Source organism: Coregonus lavaretus, assembly GCF_964263955.1.
Source record: "Coregonus lavaretus genome assembly, chromosome: 37".
In the NCBI taxonomy this organism is placed as follows: Eukaryota; Metazoa; Chordata; class Actinopteri; order Salmoniformes; family Salmonidae; genus Coregonus; species Coregonus lavaretus.
In genome coordinates, this window is record NC_140024.1 from 12,102,287 (window position 1) to 12,120,604 (window position 18,318).

Genomic DNA, 18,318 nt, shown 5'->3' on the forward strand with positions numbered 1-18,318 from the left:
ATGCACAGTATGTGTGTTTGTGATCATAATGTGGATAGGTTTGTGTGTGTTCACTACATCCAAGCAGGTGAGTGTAATGTGTATGTACACGTGTATGTGTGTGTGTGTAATGTGTAAGATTAAATGTGTGTGTATGCAGTATGTGTCTGTATTCATGTTTGTGTGTACATGTAAGGTATCTATACTGATGTATACATGTCCCTTAACTTCCTCTGTTTGTGCACTGTTGTGATTATATTGCAGTGTTTTCTTAGGCTCCAGCTGTGTTGGAGTCATGGTTGCCTAAGGGACTGCTCCCTGGCTGTGTGGATCTGGAGCCCCCTCTGATATCATGCTGAGAGCTGGGCCAGCGGCCACCACTCTAATCCTGCTGCTGTCATACTGCTGCTGCCATCTGTGTCACTCCCTGGGTAAGTTCTCCCTACAGTACCACAGTGGAGGACATGGAAGACACTCTCAGAGTGATGGGCCATCAGAGACGTTATCAGACTGACAGATGCCCACTCTGCACAACTAGGGTAATCTACTGGGACAGGATGATAAGGAGATGAGCGGGAGGGCAGATGGAAAATCTGAGGATGGGAGATAGTGAAGAGGCTACGTCAGCTGAGGATGGGAGATAGTGAAGAGGCTACACCAGCTGAGGATGGGAGATAGTGAAGAGGCTACACCAGTTGGGGATGGGAGATAGTGAAGAGGCTACACCAGCTGAGGATGGGAGATAGTGAAGAGGCTACACCAGCTGAGGATGGGAGATAGTGAAGAGGCTACGTCAGCTGAGGATGGGAGATAGTGAAGAGGCTACGTCAGCTGAGGATGGGAGATAGTGAAGAGGCTACGTCAGCTGAGGATGGGAGATAGTGAAGAGGCTACACCAGCTGAGGATGGGAGATAGTGAAGAGGCTACACCAGTTGGGGATGGGAGATAGTGAAGAGGCTACACCAGCTGAGGATGGGAGATAGTTAAGAGGCTACACCAGCTGAGGATGGGAGATAGTGAAGAGGCTACGTCAACTGAGGATGGGAGATAGTGAAGAGGCTACGTCAGCTGAGGATGGGAGATAGTGAAGAGGCTACGTCAGCTGAGGATGGGAGATAGTGAAGAGGCTACGTCAGCTGAGGATGGGAGATAGTGAAGAGGCTACACCAGCTGAGGATGGGAGATAGTGAAGAGGCTACGTCAGCTGAGGATGGGAGATAGTGAAGAGGCTACACCAGCTGAGGATGGGAGATAGTGAAGAGGCTACGTCAGCTGAGGATGGGAGATAGTGAAGAGCTACGCCAGCTGAGACTTTAATATTACATTAAAAGAGGAACTTATGAGGGATGATCATTAACAGATGGGCTGAGTAATGTCAGTATGACCACTCAATTTATCCAGACCTAATTTCCCTTTTAAGTGGATTTGTAATCAAAGTGTATGGTCTCAGAGACTTTGTCAACATTTGTTATGAAGGTGAGTGGTTTGGTTTCCTGCTCTCAGTTAATTAAGTATCAATGATATGCAACCCTGTCTGGCATAGTGCAGTAATTTCCTGTGGTTGGTGACCTTCTGTTCAGCTGGGAGAGGAGATGAGCTGAATAAGGGAAGAAATGTCTCTATTAACCATTTGGGTAAAGAACCTCAGAGTTCTAATAACTGTCCAGTCAATAGCAGAAATATAAGCTGGACAGTCCAGATAGTTCCACGTCTGCCTCCTCCCTGCCAGCCAGCCTGTGCAGAAACAGGATTGATTCTTGCACTGACTTTGAGTCGCTGACTGTAATTTATTTTTGATAAGAGCGTCTGCTAAATAGCTCAAATGGAAAAATGTAATGGAGCTCCTCATATGAAATTCTGTCCTTCGTTAGCGGGCTGGGTTTAATGACATGGGCTGTGTGGACTGCAGAGGAGAGATAGGAGATGTGTAAGATCACATATTTTAATCTGCCATCTCTTGGGGTGTTTTTGTAAACCCCAGATCTTCAAGATGACTCATAAAATATTCACATCTTTCATTAGTACAGTACACAGCCAGGGATCCTCTGGAGAGATAGCCTGGAGTAATGCCTGACTGGCTACACACTCAGGTTACACTAATTGTAGATACACCTATTGACCATTTCTAACACAATCTATACACTGGATTACAGATATCGTAAAGGGTTGGGAAGTGGTCTTCAGATTGTGTTTATCATTCAATCATGACAATCCATGCTGAATTGTTGCTCCATTACAAAAATCTAATGAAGCAACTATGATGCCCTTGCTCTGTGAGGATTTTCCAGTTGTGCAGACTCTTCCCCTCTGATTTGATATGGATATCTTTGCACAGGGTCCTGTGGTTCTCAGCATGCTTGCTGGTGTTGGTCTAATGGAGTGTCACGATCGTCTAATGAGGGAGACCAAAGCGCAGCGCGTTGAGCGAACATGACTTTATTAAATTAAAGTACTCACTACAAAAACAATGACGAAACGTGAAGTCCTCAGTTACAATGACTGACAAGGAACAAAAACCCACAACACTAAGGTGAACACTGACAGTTTAAATATGGCTCCCAATCAGAGATAACGAGCCGACAGCTGACACTCGTTACCACTGATTGGGAGTCACACGACCAAACAAGGAAACACAACACAACCAATACCAAACACAACCAAATGAACACACCCTGGCTCAAAATACACAGTCCCGGAGCCAGAGCGTGACAGTACCCCCCCCTAAAGGCGCGGACTCCGACCGCGCCTACACCCCAAATAGGGAAGGGCTGGGTGGGTATTGCTCCTCGGAGGCGGCTCCGGCTCCGGGCTTGACCACCACCCTACTACAATCCCCCCGTAGTGCCCCCAGTCCGATCTGACCCAGTTAGCTGGATCAGGACTGCCGACGCGCACCCCTGGCTTGGCGCGTGAGGCAGGAATGGACCGGACCTGGCAGACGATACGCACCCTTTGCATGGTGCGTGGAGCCGGAACAGGCCTCACCAGGCTGAAGACTCGCATCCCTGGCTTGGTGCGAGTAGCAGGAATGGGCTGAATCCGGCTGACGACTCGCACCCTTGGCTTGGTGCGAGTAGCAGGAATAGGCTGAATCCGGCTGACGACTCGCACCCTTGGCTTGGTGCGAGTAGCAGGAATGGGCTGAATCCGGCTGACGACTCGCACCCTTGACTTGGTGCGAGTGGCAGGAACAGGCTGAATCCGGCTGACGACTCGCACCCTTGTCTTGGTGCGGGGAGCAGGACTGAGCCGGACCGGGCTGACGACGCGCACCACTGACCTGGTGCGGGGAGCTTGGATGGGCCGGACTGGGCTGGCGACGCGCACCACAGACTTGGTGCGGAGAGCAGGAACGGGCCGGACAGGGCTGACGAAACGCACCATAGACTTGGTGCGGAGAGCAGGAACGGGCCGGACAGGGCTGACGACGCACACCACTGGCTTGGTGCGGGGAGCTTGGACGGGCCGGACTGTACTGGGGACACACACCACTGGCCCTACACCGGGATCTGGAACGGGCCGGACCGGACTGGCAACACACGCCAGTACCTCTCGCCGTGCCTCTACTTCCTCCATCCCCTCTTCGACCAGTGGCCCCCGTAACCCGGCGGCCTCCTCCGGCAACCCACTGGACCGCTCTATCGCGGCCTCCTGCTGGTCCGACGTCGTGAGCCCCCCCCTAAAAATTTTCTGGGGTTCTCTCCTCTTCGTGGACCAGGCCTCCATCGTTCTCGCCAGACTATCACCCCACTGCTCCAAAGTCCAACCTCTCTCCTCTTCTCTTGGCTTGGCCCAGTCGAGACTCCTACTCAACTGCTCCCAAGTCCATCCTCTCTCTTCTTCATGCTGCTTGATCTGGTTAAGGTGGGTTTTTCTGTCACGATCATCTAATGAGGGAGACCAAAGCGCAGCGCGTTGAGCGAACATGACTTTATTAAATTAAAGTACTCACTACAAAAACAATGACGAAACGTGAAGTCCTCAGTTACAATGACTGACAAGGAACAAAAACCCACAACACTAAGGTGAAGACTGACAGTTTAAATATGGCTCCCAATCAGAGATAACGAGCCGACAGCTGACACTCGTTACCACTGATTGGGAGTCACACGACCAAACAAGGAAACACAACACAACCAATACCAAACACAACCAAATGAACACACCCTGGCTCAAAATACACAGTCCCGGAGCCAGAGCGTGACATGGAGGACATTAGAGCCAACTGCAGAAGAGATTTTGCACGAGTTGTATTTACTCAATTAAATGCTTTTTATTTCATACATACCTTATTTAAAAAGTATTACTTAGCTAGTTACTAAGTTACTACTTACAATAGATGATGGTGTGATGGTTGTACTGTAGGTGTTATATGACACATTGTTGGATCATATTTATATTGTTTTTCACAAAGGGTAGTGTTCAGAATCTCCCAGAGAAGCCAGACATGCAGCAGCATTTTCTGCATGAAGTTGTGCCGAGCATGAGAGAGAGAAAGTCTAAGGATGATGAATCTGCTAATCACAGTGATATTGACTGAGGAGGTCTAAGAATGCTGCTATTGATCTTGAGCCTGAGGACGACACTGGGGTGTTAACTGTAGTCAGCCCCGCCATGGGCCTGTCATCTTCAGGTAAATTTACAGTCATATTGAACACACATAAAATAAGCCCATGAGCATGTGGGGAATGATTTAAGAGCATTGTGTCCCTCAAGAATTTAATCGATACTTCTTCATTTTCTCCCTGCGCTGGAGACCTGTTTACAGTAATAATACAGCAACCTTACATCCTTCGTTTGAACTAAAGTGCTGAATATAATAAATTAATCGTGAAAATTGCTGGTGCTTAATTCTGCATTTACAGAGGCTAACTCCAGATTTTCCTCCCAGTCAGCAGTTGTATGTAGACTAGAGTGACGGCTGATGTCTTTAATATGGAAGGTGCACCTCCGGTCTCTCACTCTCTAAAAACCCAGCTAGCCCTTAAGGGGCACAAAGACCTCACTGTGTCCTTCACACATAAAAAGCCTCCTCTATCTAAGGTTCCATCCTCCAGCCCTTTTCTCCATCATCAACCCCCCTAGGGGCCTACAACACCAGGCTGCCATGGATACCAGCATGCCACAGAGGCCAGCTGATGCACTGATACAATGAGGTATCCATCAACCACAGTCACAACATCAGACCCATCTGTAATGAAGTTATGGAGAGTAAAACTCATTGGGGCTTCGTTCCTCATAATCCAGATAGAAAACACACTGAGTCAAATTGAATTAGAACAGAGCGGGGGATGACTGACAGGATTTACAGAGAGAGAGACAGAGATAAAACAGAGCTGATAGGAAGAAATGCATTAGTGTTGGATGATGGAGGGAGGCAGACTAGACTGGCAGCCTACACTATTAAAGTCTTCCCACTTGACACTGGTGCTGGCATCACACACATTGAACAATGGAGTCAAATTTAATCTCTCCATGTCTATGCATCCCGCTGACAGTGAGTCATCAATTACGGAGGAAATTGGAGCACAAATGCAACCCTGGCTGCTATCTTTAGTTTATTCTGTGCAAAACCTTCATCAGCTTTTAAAGGTTTGGACAGCCTTTTGTTGCCTGAACCCCAGCCAAGTGACTCTAACCTTTAATCACTGTTAGATTGTTTATAGGCCTACTTCTATGGCGAAGAACTGGGGATGAAGCACCACTCTGTATTGGCAGCAGAGGAGTCTCTTCCAGGGAGGAAGAGGAGGATACATTTGAGGGAAAAATACAATAAAACATATTATTCAAAAATCCTCCTTGTAAATAAAATAACACTTCTGTTATAAACACCAACATATCTGATCAAACATACTAGTTTGCAGAGAATTCTAACAGGAAGGACACACTTGACCTTTGTCTCCTTCCATGAGCAATGGAAAACACCAAATCATCAACAAAAGGCATTGACTATGTTGCCTTGACAAAGTGACAGTGAGCTTTCTTCCTCTATAGATAGTGAATGTCTGGTCCTGGTCTGGGGGTAAACAGGGACCAGAGATGTGATTGTCATGATGCTGAGATCGCTGGGGTGATTTCCTGCATGTTAAACTGGAGATTGATGGGGTTATTGACAAAGTGCCAGGAGCCAGGGACTATGAATCATCGTCAATGTGCTTTAGTTGGGCTGAACATGGGCCATGAGCTGTTACCAGGATAATATCCCCTGTTAACACGTCGCTGACATGATGCAGCTTAAGGAAGGCTAATGTGGTGTTTCCCTGCCTCTATAGGAATCCCCAAACTGTCCTCCTATGCCAAGACAGAGGACAAACTGTTCAAGAACCTCTTCAGAAACTACCAGAAATGGGTAAGGCCTGTAGAATACCTCAACGGCACAGTACGGGTCAGATTTGGACTGGCCATCTCCCAGCTAGTGGACGTGGTGAGAAAAATATGATTATTATGGTATATTGTGATTTGTGTTTTCCTGATGATTATTTTGATGTTTGTCAATGCAAGCTGGACTTTATTAAGATACCTTAATAGAAAATGACTCAAGTAAAAGTGAAAGTAACCCAGTAAAATACTACTTGAGTAAAAGTCTAAAAGTATTTGGTTTAAAATATACTTAAGTATCAAAAGAAAAAGTATAAACCATTTCAAATTCCTTATATTAAGCAAACCAGACGGCACCATTTTCTTGTTTTTTAAATGTACGGATAGCCAGGCACACTCCAACACTCAGACATCCTTAACAAATGAAGCATGTGTTTAGTGAGGCTGCCAGATCAGAGGCAGTAGGGATGACCAGGGATGTTTTCTTGTAAGTGTGTGAATTAGACCATTTTCCTGTCCTGCTAAGCATTCAACATGTAACGATTACTTTTGGGTGTCATGGAAAATGTATGGAGTAAAAAGTACATTATTTTCTTTAGGAATGTAGTGAAGTAAAAGTAAAAGTAATCAAAAATATAAACAGTAAAGTACAGATACCCCAAAAACAACTTAAGTAGTTTAAAGTATGTTTTATTTAAGTACATTACACCACTGCAAAGAATATATCACTATACATACATTTAGGCTTTTAGGCTAGTTGTTTGCTCTGTACCACATTTACACACATACTGACAGTATAACAACACAAAGGTACAGATAACACCTTTACAGTATGGTCTCTCCATTACAGGACGAGAAGAACCAGCTGATGACAACCAATGTGTGGATGAAACAGGCAAGATCTTAAACATATTTTAGGGGGTGCATAGTATATTTAAGTGATAATGCCTGAAAAGCCTGTGTTTGGAGGATATATTGGTACGGGTGTTGTTAGGCCCGATACGAAGTCGAGGGCTGGCAAACCATGCCAATATATCCTCCATACACAGGCTTCGAGGGCATTATCACTTTTATACAATGGGTTACCAACATATTTAAATAATGACTTACATATTTTCATTAAAAACGTTATTTTGATACATTTATTCATACTATTTCATCCTCACACAAGATATAGGCCCGACACAAATCAAGGGTTGCTACGTTCTATTGGTTCGGTTCCCAGAGATGTGACACAGTATTTAAATATTTTTGTTCTGTATCGTTCTAAATGTTATATTGCCATACTGGCTGGCAACGTTCTTGCTTGCTAGTTAGCCAACTATGGCTAACTTACAGTCACGTCAAACAGTGCAGCCAGAATAACAACCAAGTAGCTGCATCTGCATTTGTTTAAGCTGTTTTCTAGTGACATTTATTTGGATACATCCATAACAATGAGCTAATGATGTGCGATTTCACCTGCCATAGAAAATGTGCTCTCTCGTCAGGACACTGTTGTTCAGAGGAGCTAGCCAACAACACAGCTAACACAATCACTTCAAACTGAAGCTGGAAAGACTGCAAACTAGCTGCACTTGATTTTGTTTACCTGTGTTCTATTGACATTTCTTTGTACAGTATAAATCCATACAAATAATGCTGATTCATGATTTCGACTGGCTGAGAAAAGCTGCCTGCCTGTCTGTCTTGTCTCAACTCGCGACCCCTACAAGTTCATTACTATGGGATAGCTGGAGATCAAATTTCAATATTGAAACAGTGTTACAAATGTCAGATAGACAGGCAGCAAGGTTTATACAAATCTCCACTATTGAAAACCAATTGCTAGTCTAAAAGAAATGGGAGATAATGTCTAGATGCTTTTTACAGTGGAGGTCAAGTTTATAAATTGTCTGGCTGGGCTGATGAGACAGTGGATTGCGCAGTGAGATGGAACAGTGTAAATAGGCATTTCAATGTCATGGCTTTAGCCGGTGGTAACTTGTGGAATAGACATCAGCTGGAATGCGGTTTTAACCAATCAGTGTCCAGGATTAGACCCAGCCGTTGTATATTTCACAACACTCTACAGCAGTGGTTCCCAAGTATCCCCTAGGACCCCTGGGGATACTTGGCCTATCCAGAGGGGATACTTGAAAAGACTCATAAGTCCATAGGGTTACTGGTAAAATGCTCATAAGCGGGTACTTCAGGGGTACTCCAGGCGGAGCAAAATTCATTTGGGAGTACAGTAACCAAAAAAGGTTGGGAACCCCTGCTCTACAGCAGCGTCAGCTAGACCAACAAAGGCAACATGGCATTTAGAGTAACAATCAACCTCCCGTCCCCCTGCAAGTCCCCTTGTTCTTATGGCATTTCATGAACAGCTCACATCTTAATTTCTCCCCACCCTCCTCCACCTTCCCTTGTGCCCACACGAGCCACCCACTTTGCAGCTCTCGCTCCCCAGCAGCCTGCCTAGCCCCCAGCCACCCTGACAGCTTCATTCATATCCTCTGACTGCATCTGTTCTCTACAGACAGGGAATCATCCCTCCAGACCAGGGTCTGCAGGTCAGCCTCTCCCTAGTCTGCCACAATGACAAACAACTCCATGCAAATCAGAGGACGGAGAGCAATAGCTAACATGGCCACATCTATTCATCAGCGGTGAATGAGGAGATAAGGTTGAAAATATGGCTCTGTCCACGTCAATGCTTCTCTCCCACTATCTACTTTATTAGACCATAAATGTTTATATCCACCCCCCCCCCCCCGTTGTTGTTTCATCTAACTGTCCTAAGATGAATGCACTAATGTAAGTCACTCTGGATAAGAGCATCTGCTAAAGGACTGTTAGCACTGAGAACACAGAAAGATTGTAATATGAAGTTGTACAGCAATAGTAACTCAAAGCGGAATAGAGAAATCCATCATTGGCTCTACTATTCTCACTACCAGGGTTGGTGTCAATTCCATGTCAATTTAGGAAGTAAACGGATATTCCAAATCTAATTCCAATTCTACTTTATGCTTCTCTATGAGAAAAAAATTAGAATTTCAGTTTCAATCTTGAATTGACTTTGTTGAAATGGAATTGACCCCGACCCTGCTACTACTAGTGAACAATGAGTGTACAAAACATTAGGAATGCCTTCCTAATATTGAGTTGCACCCCTTTTTGCCCTCAAAACAGCCTCAATTCGTTGGGGCATGGACTCTACAAGGTGTAGAAAGCTTTCCACAGGGATGCTGGCCCATGTTGACTCCAATGCTTCCCACAGTTGTGTCAAGTTGGCTGGATGTCCTTTAAGTGGTGGACCATTCTTGATACACACAGGAAACTGTTGAGTGTGAAAAACCCAGCAGTGTTGCAGTTCTTGACATAAACGGTGTGCCTGGCACCTACTACCATACCCCGTTCAAATGCGCTTGTCACACCCTGGCTCTGGGACTCTATATGTTGAGCCAGGGTGTGTTCATTCTATGTGTTTATTTCTATGTTGGTAGTTCTGTTGTGTTTATTTCTATGTTGGCTAGAGTGACTCCCAATCAGAGGCAACGAGTGTCAGCTGTCGTTGGTTGTCTCTGATTGGGAGCCATATTTATACTGTCTATTTTCCCTTTGTGTTTGTGGGTTCTTGTTCCGTGTTCGGTCGTTGTTACCGTGGACTTCACGAGTCATTTCTTGTTTTGTTTATTGTGTCGATTATCACTAAAGATAATAAAGTTCACCATGTTCGTTCAACACGCTGCGCATTGGTCTCTCCCTGATGATCGTGACAGAAGAACCCACCATGCAACGACCAAGCAGCGTGTCCAGGGGCAGCTCTTGGGCTGGACATGGGAGGAAGGGTCGGGAGAAGAGACGGTGGAGGCGTGCCGTAGAGAGGAGCAGGCAGCCTGGACATGGGAGGAGATATTGGACGGTAAAGGGTCCTGGATTTGGGAGGAAATCCTGGCCGGGATGGATCGCCGGCCATGGAGTGAGACAGTGGAGAGGCGACGGAGAGAGGAGCAACGGCGTGATCAGGGTCGTCGTCGGACGGTCGAGAGGCAACCCCAGAAATTTTTTAGGGGGGGACACACGGCATGGACGACGGGGCTGACGGAGGCAGAAAAGGGGCGGATTCAGAAGGCCACCAGGTTACGGATACACCGCCCTGTACGTCCTGTGCAGATGCCTCACACAGAGTGTGTGAGGGTAGGCATTCAGCCAGGACGGGTTGTGGCCGCTCTTCACTCCAGGTCTCCTATCTGTCTCCACAGCCCGGTTCGGCCTGTCCCTGCTCCACGCACCAAGCCTACGGTGTGCGTCGCCAGCCCGGTTCGGCCTGTCCCTGCTCCACGCACCAAGCCTACGGTGTGCGTCGCCAGCCCAGTCCGGCCTGTCCCTGCTCCACGCACCAAGCCTACGGTGTGTGTCGCCAGCCCAGCCCGGCCTGTCCCTGCTCTACGCACCAAGCCTACGGTGTGCATCGCCAGCCCAGTCCGGCCTGTCCCTGCTCTACGCACCAAGTATACGGTGCGCGTCACCAGCCCGGCCCGGCCTGTTCCTGCCACTCGCACCAAGTCTACGGTGCGCGTCGCCAGCCCAGCCCGGCCTGTTCCTGCCACTCGCACCAAGTATACAGTGCGCGTCGCCAGCCCGGCCCGGCCTGTTCCTGCCACTCGCACCAAGTCTACGGTGCGCGTCGCCAACACGGCCCGGCATGTTCCTGCCACTCGCAACAAGTATACGGAGCGCGTCGCTAGCCCAGGCCCGGCCTGTTCCTGCCACTCGCACCAAGTATACGGTGCGCGTCGCCAGCCCGGCCCGGCCTGTTCCTGCCACTCGCACCAAGTATACAGTGCGCGTCGCCAGCCCGGCCCGGCCTGTTCCTGCCACTCGCACCAAGTCTACGGTGCGCGTCGCCAGCCCGGCCCGGCCTGTTCCTGCCACTCGCACTAAGCCAGGGGTGCGAGACGTCAGCCTGGTAAGGCCCGTTCCTCCTCCATGCACCAAGCCAGGGGTGCGAGTCGTCAGCCTGGTAAGGCCCGTCCCTCCTCCACGCACCAAGCCAGGGGTGCGAGTCGTCAGCCTGGTAAGGCCCGTCCCTCCTCCACGCACCAAGCCAGGGGTGCGAGTCGTCAGCCTGGTAAGGCCCGTTCCTCCTCCACGCACTAAGCCAGGGGTGCGAGTCGTCAGCCTGGTAAGGCCCGTTCCTCCTCCACGCACCAAGCCAGGGGTGCGCGTCGTCAGCCTGGTAAGGCCCGTTCCTCCTCCACGCACCAAGCCAGGGGTGCGCGTCGTCAGTCCAGCACAACCCGTGCCTGGGTCACCGGTGCCTGGTAAGGTACCGGTCAACTGCTCCACTATGGAGCTGAAGCTAACCGCTCCTGCTAAGTCCAGTTCAGCTCCAGCCGGCGGGGCCAGACTGGACCAGGGGCGCTATGGGGGGTTTATTGGAGGGTGGTGGTCAAGGCCGGAGCCAGAACCGCCGCCGAGGAGGTATGCCCGCCCAGCCCTGTTTTGTTCAGGTTGAGGCGCGGTCGCAGTCCGCACCTTTAGGGGGGGGGGTACTGTCACACCCTGGCTCTGGGACTCTATATGTTGAGCCAGGGTGTGTTCATTCTATGTGTTTATTTCTATGTTGGTAGTTCTGTTGTGTTTATTTCTATGTTGGCTAGAGTGACTCCCAATCAGAGGCAACGAGTGTCAGCTGTCGTTGGTTGTCTCTGATTGGGAGCCATATTTATACTGTCTATTTTCCCTTTGTGTTTGTGGGTTCTTGTTCCGTGTTCGGTCATTGTTACCGTGGACTTCACGAGTCGTTTCTTGTTTTGTTTATTGTGTCGATTATCACTAAAGATAATAAAGTTCACCATGTTCGTTCAACACGCTGCGCATTGGTCTCTCCCTGACGATCGTGACAGCGCTTAAATATTTTGTCTTGCCGATTCCCCTCTGAATGGCATACATACACAATCTATGTCTCAATTGTCTCAAGGCTTAAAAATCCTTATTTAACCTGTCTCCTCCCCTTCATCTACACTGATTGAAGGGGATTTAAGAAGTGACATCAACAAGGGAGTATAGCTTTCACCTGGATTCAACTGGTCAGTCTATGTCATGGAAAGAGTAATGTTTTGTACACTCAGTGTATAGAGTAGTGGAATCAATTTTCTCTCAGGAGGAGAAAAGTAATTTATGGTGTGCTCCAGCAACAGTCTTGTAAAAAGAGATGACCATTAATGAAAGATGGTGAAGGTGACTCATCCCTCTCTCTCTCTCCTGTTTAGGAATGGTTGGACATGAAGCTACGCTGGAACCTTGATGACTACCTGGGCATCACTACCATCAGAGTCCCGTCAGACTCCATCTGGATCCCAGACATTGTGCTCTATGACAAGTATGTACCATGCCCATCACTGCCAACAATTTAGAACAAAAGATGGCACTGATATTGAACTAAAGCTTTCTGAGCACTATAATCTCCGCATTAGGGTTGCAAATGGAGGGTATATTACTAGTCTTGACTTGGGCGGTAGCTGTCCGGAACGCCGTACTAGCACGCCTTACCGGCACTTCAAATTTGTTGGGAATTCAGTACCAGCCCCTATATAAAAACAATGTATCCTTTTGTTGGCCCAGACTCACACACTGAGGCAAAAAAGTTTGATCAAAGCAGAATGAAGGTGGCATCTTCATTGAATAGCAATGGCGAGTGGGCATTCATTTCCTAATTCTGTTTTGTTCAAGTTAATTTGCACTCAGTCTCTGAATCTGTGAGTGACAGTATAGCCTGTTCGAGATTGCGCAGATTGAAAACGTGCCAGCCGGAATGGCATGATGCCTCTTACAAATTGTCAAATTAGGATTTGTAAGGTCATGAAAAGTTATGGAAATTAGTTTAATAATTGTTGTAAATGTAATTCATGAAAGCACACTTTTAAATATGGTCAATCAATAAAAAAACTACATATCAGCCATTATCGGAATGACCCTTTAGCGCATGTCTGTGGCGCTGTGTGTGTGCCAGTGCGAGTGGGCCGTTGCCGGAGGAAAGAGAGCGCGACATTTCAGCAGCAGGTATAAAATAATTACAGACAGACTAACTAGATCACCAATTCAAAATATAACTTGTAGCAGTTATTTCGCTAGTTAACTAACAAACTAAGCATTCATTTCATTGTTGCCTTTCCACGGGCACTGTAGAGCCTAAATAAATGTGCACCTTTAGAAAGCTGGGATTCCCCTCTATTAAACAGGAGCCATGGAATTGCGACAACGTTAAAAATATTCTAAGAATAGCCTAATTGACAAATAACTTGCTGTGCATAGATCTCCCCTGAACATGAATATTTTAGCCTTATATATAAACATGTCTAGTTAGATACCTTGCTTTGAAGTAGACTACCTTATCCATTTGATCCCTGACTTATTGAATGAGGGAATAATTTTATAAAGACAAAAGCATTTGGTTGTAATGTTGAAAAGCCAAGCCTGCACACCCAGGACCTCTCCAGATGGAGGGTTGACCACATATTGACAACATGTGACTAACAGTGCATCTCTATGTGGGGGGCTATGTGCCTTGATCATGATAACATGTGACTAACAGTGCATCTCTATGTGGGGGGCTAAGTGCCTTGATCAAGGGCACAACGGCAGGAGGTGGTAGGTCTACATGAAATCAGACACAGCAGCTTTCCAGTGTCAATAATGCTTACTTTTTCATGTACGCTATAATAATAGTCATGAAAATGTGTTAAAAGTCATGGAGAAGTAATGGAAAATGTGTTTAAACAATTAACAGTGAATAATCAGAGGTCTCTATAGTATAATGTCTAATGGACCGACTTGGAAAAAATACAGCTCCTGCACTCATTCCATCCCAAGTCAAGCACTGTATATTACTGGAAACATTCTAAGTTTACCAGTAAACTACCAGACTTTTGGTATCTTTCAGGGATTTTATGTAATCTATCACCAGACATCTAGTGGCCCTTTTGGGTACTTCAGATTATCACAGGTGTCTGTAACAATCTCTGACCCTCTGTGGCTGCTTTTACACATGCAACGCAATTCAGATTTCTTTGACCAATCACATCAGATCTTTTCACATCAGATCTTTTTCAGAGTTGGTCTGATTGTTCAAAAGACCAATTAATTAAAAAATATCTGAATTGTCTAAATGCAGCCTTAGTGGCCTCATCACATAAAATATCTGAAATAATTCAATAAGATGCTAAACCAAAAATGTTTTACTATGTCAATATGTCTTTGTTGTCAATGTTTTGGCGTCAAACTGGTGGCAGTTGTGAAAAAAGTTAATAGTTGGAAGAGTTGCAGAGTTAATTGAAAAGAATGCCATTGTTGATTAAATGCTTTTTTAATTAATTAGGCTATTTTCTCTTAACCATATGGTCTATCTACTTGAAACTCATGGACAATATAGACACAGATATAATAAATCAATACTATATATTCATTAAAAATAAATGTTTTCAAGTATAAATTACCAAAGTTACGATAGATTGTCATATTTTCTGTTAATTACCAAAATTACTGAAGATTCCGGTAACTTTGGAAAATTACTGGTAGCTTTGCAACCCTACACAGCATACAGTGAGGGAAAAAAGTATTTGATCCCCTGCTGATTTTGTACGTTTGCCCACTGACAAAAGACATGATCAGTCTATAATTTTAATGGTAGGTTTATTTGAACAGTGAGAGACAGAATAACAACAAAAAAATCCAGAAAAACGCATGTCAAAAATTTTATAAATTGATTTGCATTTTAATGAGGGAAATAAGTATTTGACCCCTCTGCAAAACATGACTTAGTACTTGGTGGCAAAACCCTTGTTGGCAATCACAGAGGTCAGATGTTTCTTGTAGTTGGCCACCAGGTTTGCACACATCTCAAGAGGGATTTTGTCCCACTCCTCTTTGCAGATCTTCTCCAAGTCGTTAAGGTTTCGAGGCTGACGTTTGGCAACTCGAACCTTCAGCTCCCTCCACAGATTTTCTATGGGATTAAGGTCTGGAGACTGGCTAGGCCACCCCAGGACCTTAATGTGCTTCATCAGCCACGCCTTTGATGCCTTGGCCGTGTGTTTTGGGTCATTGTCATGCTGGAATACCCATCCATGACCCATTATCAATGCTCTGGCTGAGGGAAGGAGGTTCTCACCCAAGATTTGACGGTACATGGCCCCGTCCATCGTCCCTTTGATGCGGTGAAGTTGTCCTGTCCCCTTAGCAGAAAAACACCCCCAAAGCATAATGTTTCCACCTCCATGTTTGACGGTGGGGATGGTGTCCTTGGGGTCATAGGCAGCATTCCTCCTCCTCCAAACACGGCGAGTTGAGTTGATGGCAAAGAGCTCGATTTTGGTCTCATCTGACCACAACACTTTCACCCAGTTCTCCTCTGAATCATTCAGATGTTCATTGGTAAACTTCAGACGGGCCTGTATATGTGCTTTCTTGAGCAGGGGGACCTTGCGGGCGCTGCAGGATTTCAGTCCTTCACAGCGTAGTGTGTTACCAATTGTTTTCTTGGTGACTATGGTCCCAGCTGCCTTGAGATCATTGACAAGATCCTCCCGTGTAGTTCTGGACTGATTCCTCACCGTTCTCATGATCATTGCAACTCCACGAGGTGAGATCTTGCATGGAGCCCCAGGCCGAGGGAGATTGACAGTTCTTTTGTGTTTCTTCCATTTGCGAATAATCACACCAACTGTTGTCACCTTCTCACCAAGCTGCTTGGTGATGGTCTTGTAGCCCATTCCAGCCTTGTGTAGGTCTACAATCTTGTCCCTGACATCCTTGGAGAGCTCTTTGGTCTTGGCCATGGTGGAGAGTTTGGAATCTGATTGATTGATTGCTTCTGTGGACAGGTGTCTTTTATACAGGTAACAAGCTGAGATTATGAGCACTCCCTTTAAGAGTGTGCTCCTAATCTCAGCTCGTTACCTGTATAAAAGACACCTGGGAGCCAGAAATCTTTCTGATTGAGAGGGGGTCAAATGCATATTTCCTTCATTAAAATGCAAATCAATTTATAACATTTTTGACATGCGTTTTTCAGGATTTTGTTGTTGTTATTCTGTCTCTCACTGTTAAAATAAACCTACCATTAAAATTATAGACGGATAATTTCTTTGTCAGTGGGCAAACATACAAAATCAGCAGGGGATCAAATACTTTTTTCCCTCACTGTAGACTATATTTTGAACAGCACAGATTCAATTAATCCAACACGTCAAGCAAAGCCTGATTCAATCCTGTAGAAGAAAAACAGATGTTTATCCTTTCCTCTAACAGTGCCGATGGACGTTTTGAGGGCTCTGTCACCAAGGCTGTGGTGAAGTACGATGGCACCATCACCTGGACACAGCCCGCTAACTACAAGTCAGCCTGCATCATCGATGTCACCTTCTTCCCCTTTGACCTGCAGAACTGCTCCATGAAGTTTGGCTCCTGGACCTATGATGGCTCACAGGTTGTAGCCTACACAGCATTGTGAAACAGTCTACAGTATATTAATGACCATACAGTCTTTAACTGATGTCAGAAATGCGTGAATCTCTTGTTTATACTTTAGGGAGTTAAAGGAGAGATACGTCTGTTGATGTTTAGTCTTTTCTAACCTTTTATTTACTCAACAGGTTGACATCCTCCTGGAGGACTTCCATGTGGACAAGAGGGACTACTTTGACAATGGTGAATGGGAGATAGTGAAAGCGACAGGTAGCCGTGGTCTGAGGATGGACGGATCCTGCCACTTTCCCTTCATCACCTACTCCTTTATCATCCGTAGACTGCCGCTCTTCTACACCCTGTTCCTCATTATCCCCTGTATCGGCCTTTCTTTCCTCACCATCCTGGTCTTCTACCTTCCCTCCAATGGCGGGGAGAAGATCTCCCTGTGCACCTCTGTGCTGGTGTCCCTCACCGTCTTCCTTCTCGTGATCGAGGAGATCATTCCGTCCTCCTCCAAGGTCATCCCTCTGATCGGGGAGTACCTGGTGTTCACCATGATCTTTGTCACGCTCTCCATCGTCATCACCGTCTTTGCCATCAACATCCACCACCGCTCCTCGTCCACGCACCATGGCATGGCGCCCTGGGTGCGCTGTATCTTCCTGCGCAGGCTGCCCAAGCTGCTGTGTATGCACAGCCATGTGGACCGCTATGCTAACCCTGGCAGGGCCAGGGCAGGACTGGCAGGGAGAGAGTGTGCAGGACTGGCAGGGCGAGAGGGGGCAGTTGGGGGCATTATGAAGGGCTCTTCACCAGAGTCCACCCCTCATCTCTCCTCTAGGAATAACCTGCAGGCTGCTTTGGACTCTATCCGCTACATCACCATGCATGTGGTCAAGGAGAACGAGGTCAGAGAGGTAAGATCCCATAGAGTTACAGAGAATCAATCTGCCTCTGCAGTATAAATGCCAAAGTTGGCATGAGAGAATATTGTGTTTGTTTGTTATGATTTTAACACAATTCAAAATCAATCCTAAAGTACTGAATTTAGGTTTTTGAAGTCTTACTGTAATTCTCTCTATATATTCATCTTCTCCATACTGTATATTTGTCTCCATCCTCTGATTGTCACACGCAACTGCACCTCTGTGTGCAAAGCCCTCCCACCCTGTGTCAACGAGGTCATGTGTTGGAGTCTGAAGGGCATGTTTGGTCTCTCTCTCTCCAGGTGGTGCAGGACTGGAAGTTTGTGGCTCAGGTACTGGACCGTGTGTTCCTGTGGACCTTCCTCCTGATCTCAGTTCTGGGCTCTGCTCTACTCTTCATTCCTGTCATCTACAAATGGGCCAACATTATCGTCCCCAACCTTGCAGGCAGCAGCGGATAAGACTAAGCTGAGACTAAGTGCACTGAGCACACCAAATTCAGAGACACTACAGTCAGTGCAGAGGCAGAGACACTTACTCACATGTGGGTGTGGGAGACCAGTTATAATTGCAATGGATTCTAGTTCCATCATGATTCTTGATTGATTTGTTTATATGAATGAGGGATTATTGTCT

General features: G+C 46.5%; 1 protein-coding gene across 1 annotated transcript; it reads left to right on the plus strand.

Annotated features, from left to right (window-relative positions):
• Positions 1 to 331: 331 nt before the first annotated feature.
• Positions 332 to 18,239, plus strand: LOC311111718 (neuronal acetylcholine receptor subunit alpha-5-like; the record flags this gene model as incomplete). The annotated part of the gene is made up of 7 exons (XM_084154526.1): positions 332 to 410; positions 6,253 to 6,404; positions 7,149 to 7,193; positions 12,562 to 12,671; positions 16,598 to 16,775; positions 16,942 to 17,673; positions 17,985 to 18,239. 7 exons carry the CDS (start codon positions 332 to 334, stop codon positions 18,141 to 18,143), a joined length of 1,455 nt encoding a protein of 484 aa, XP_084010652.1. The 3' UTR covers positions 18,144 to 18,239.
• Between the last annotated feature and the right edge of the window lie 79 nt (positions 18,240 to 18,318).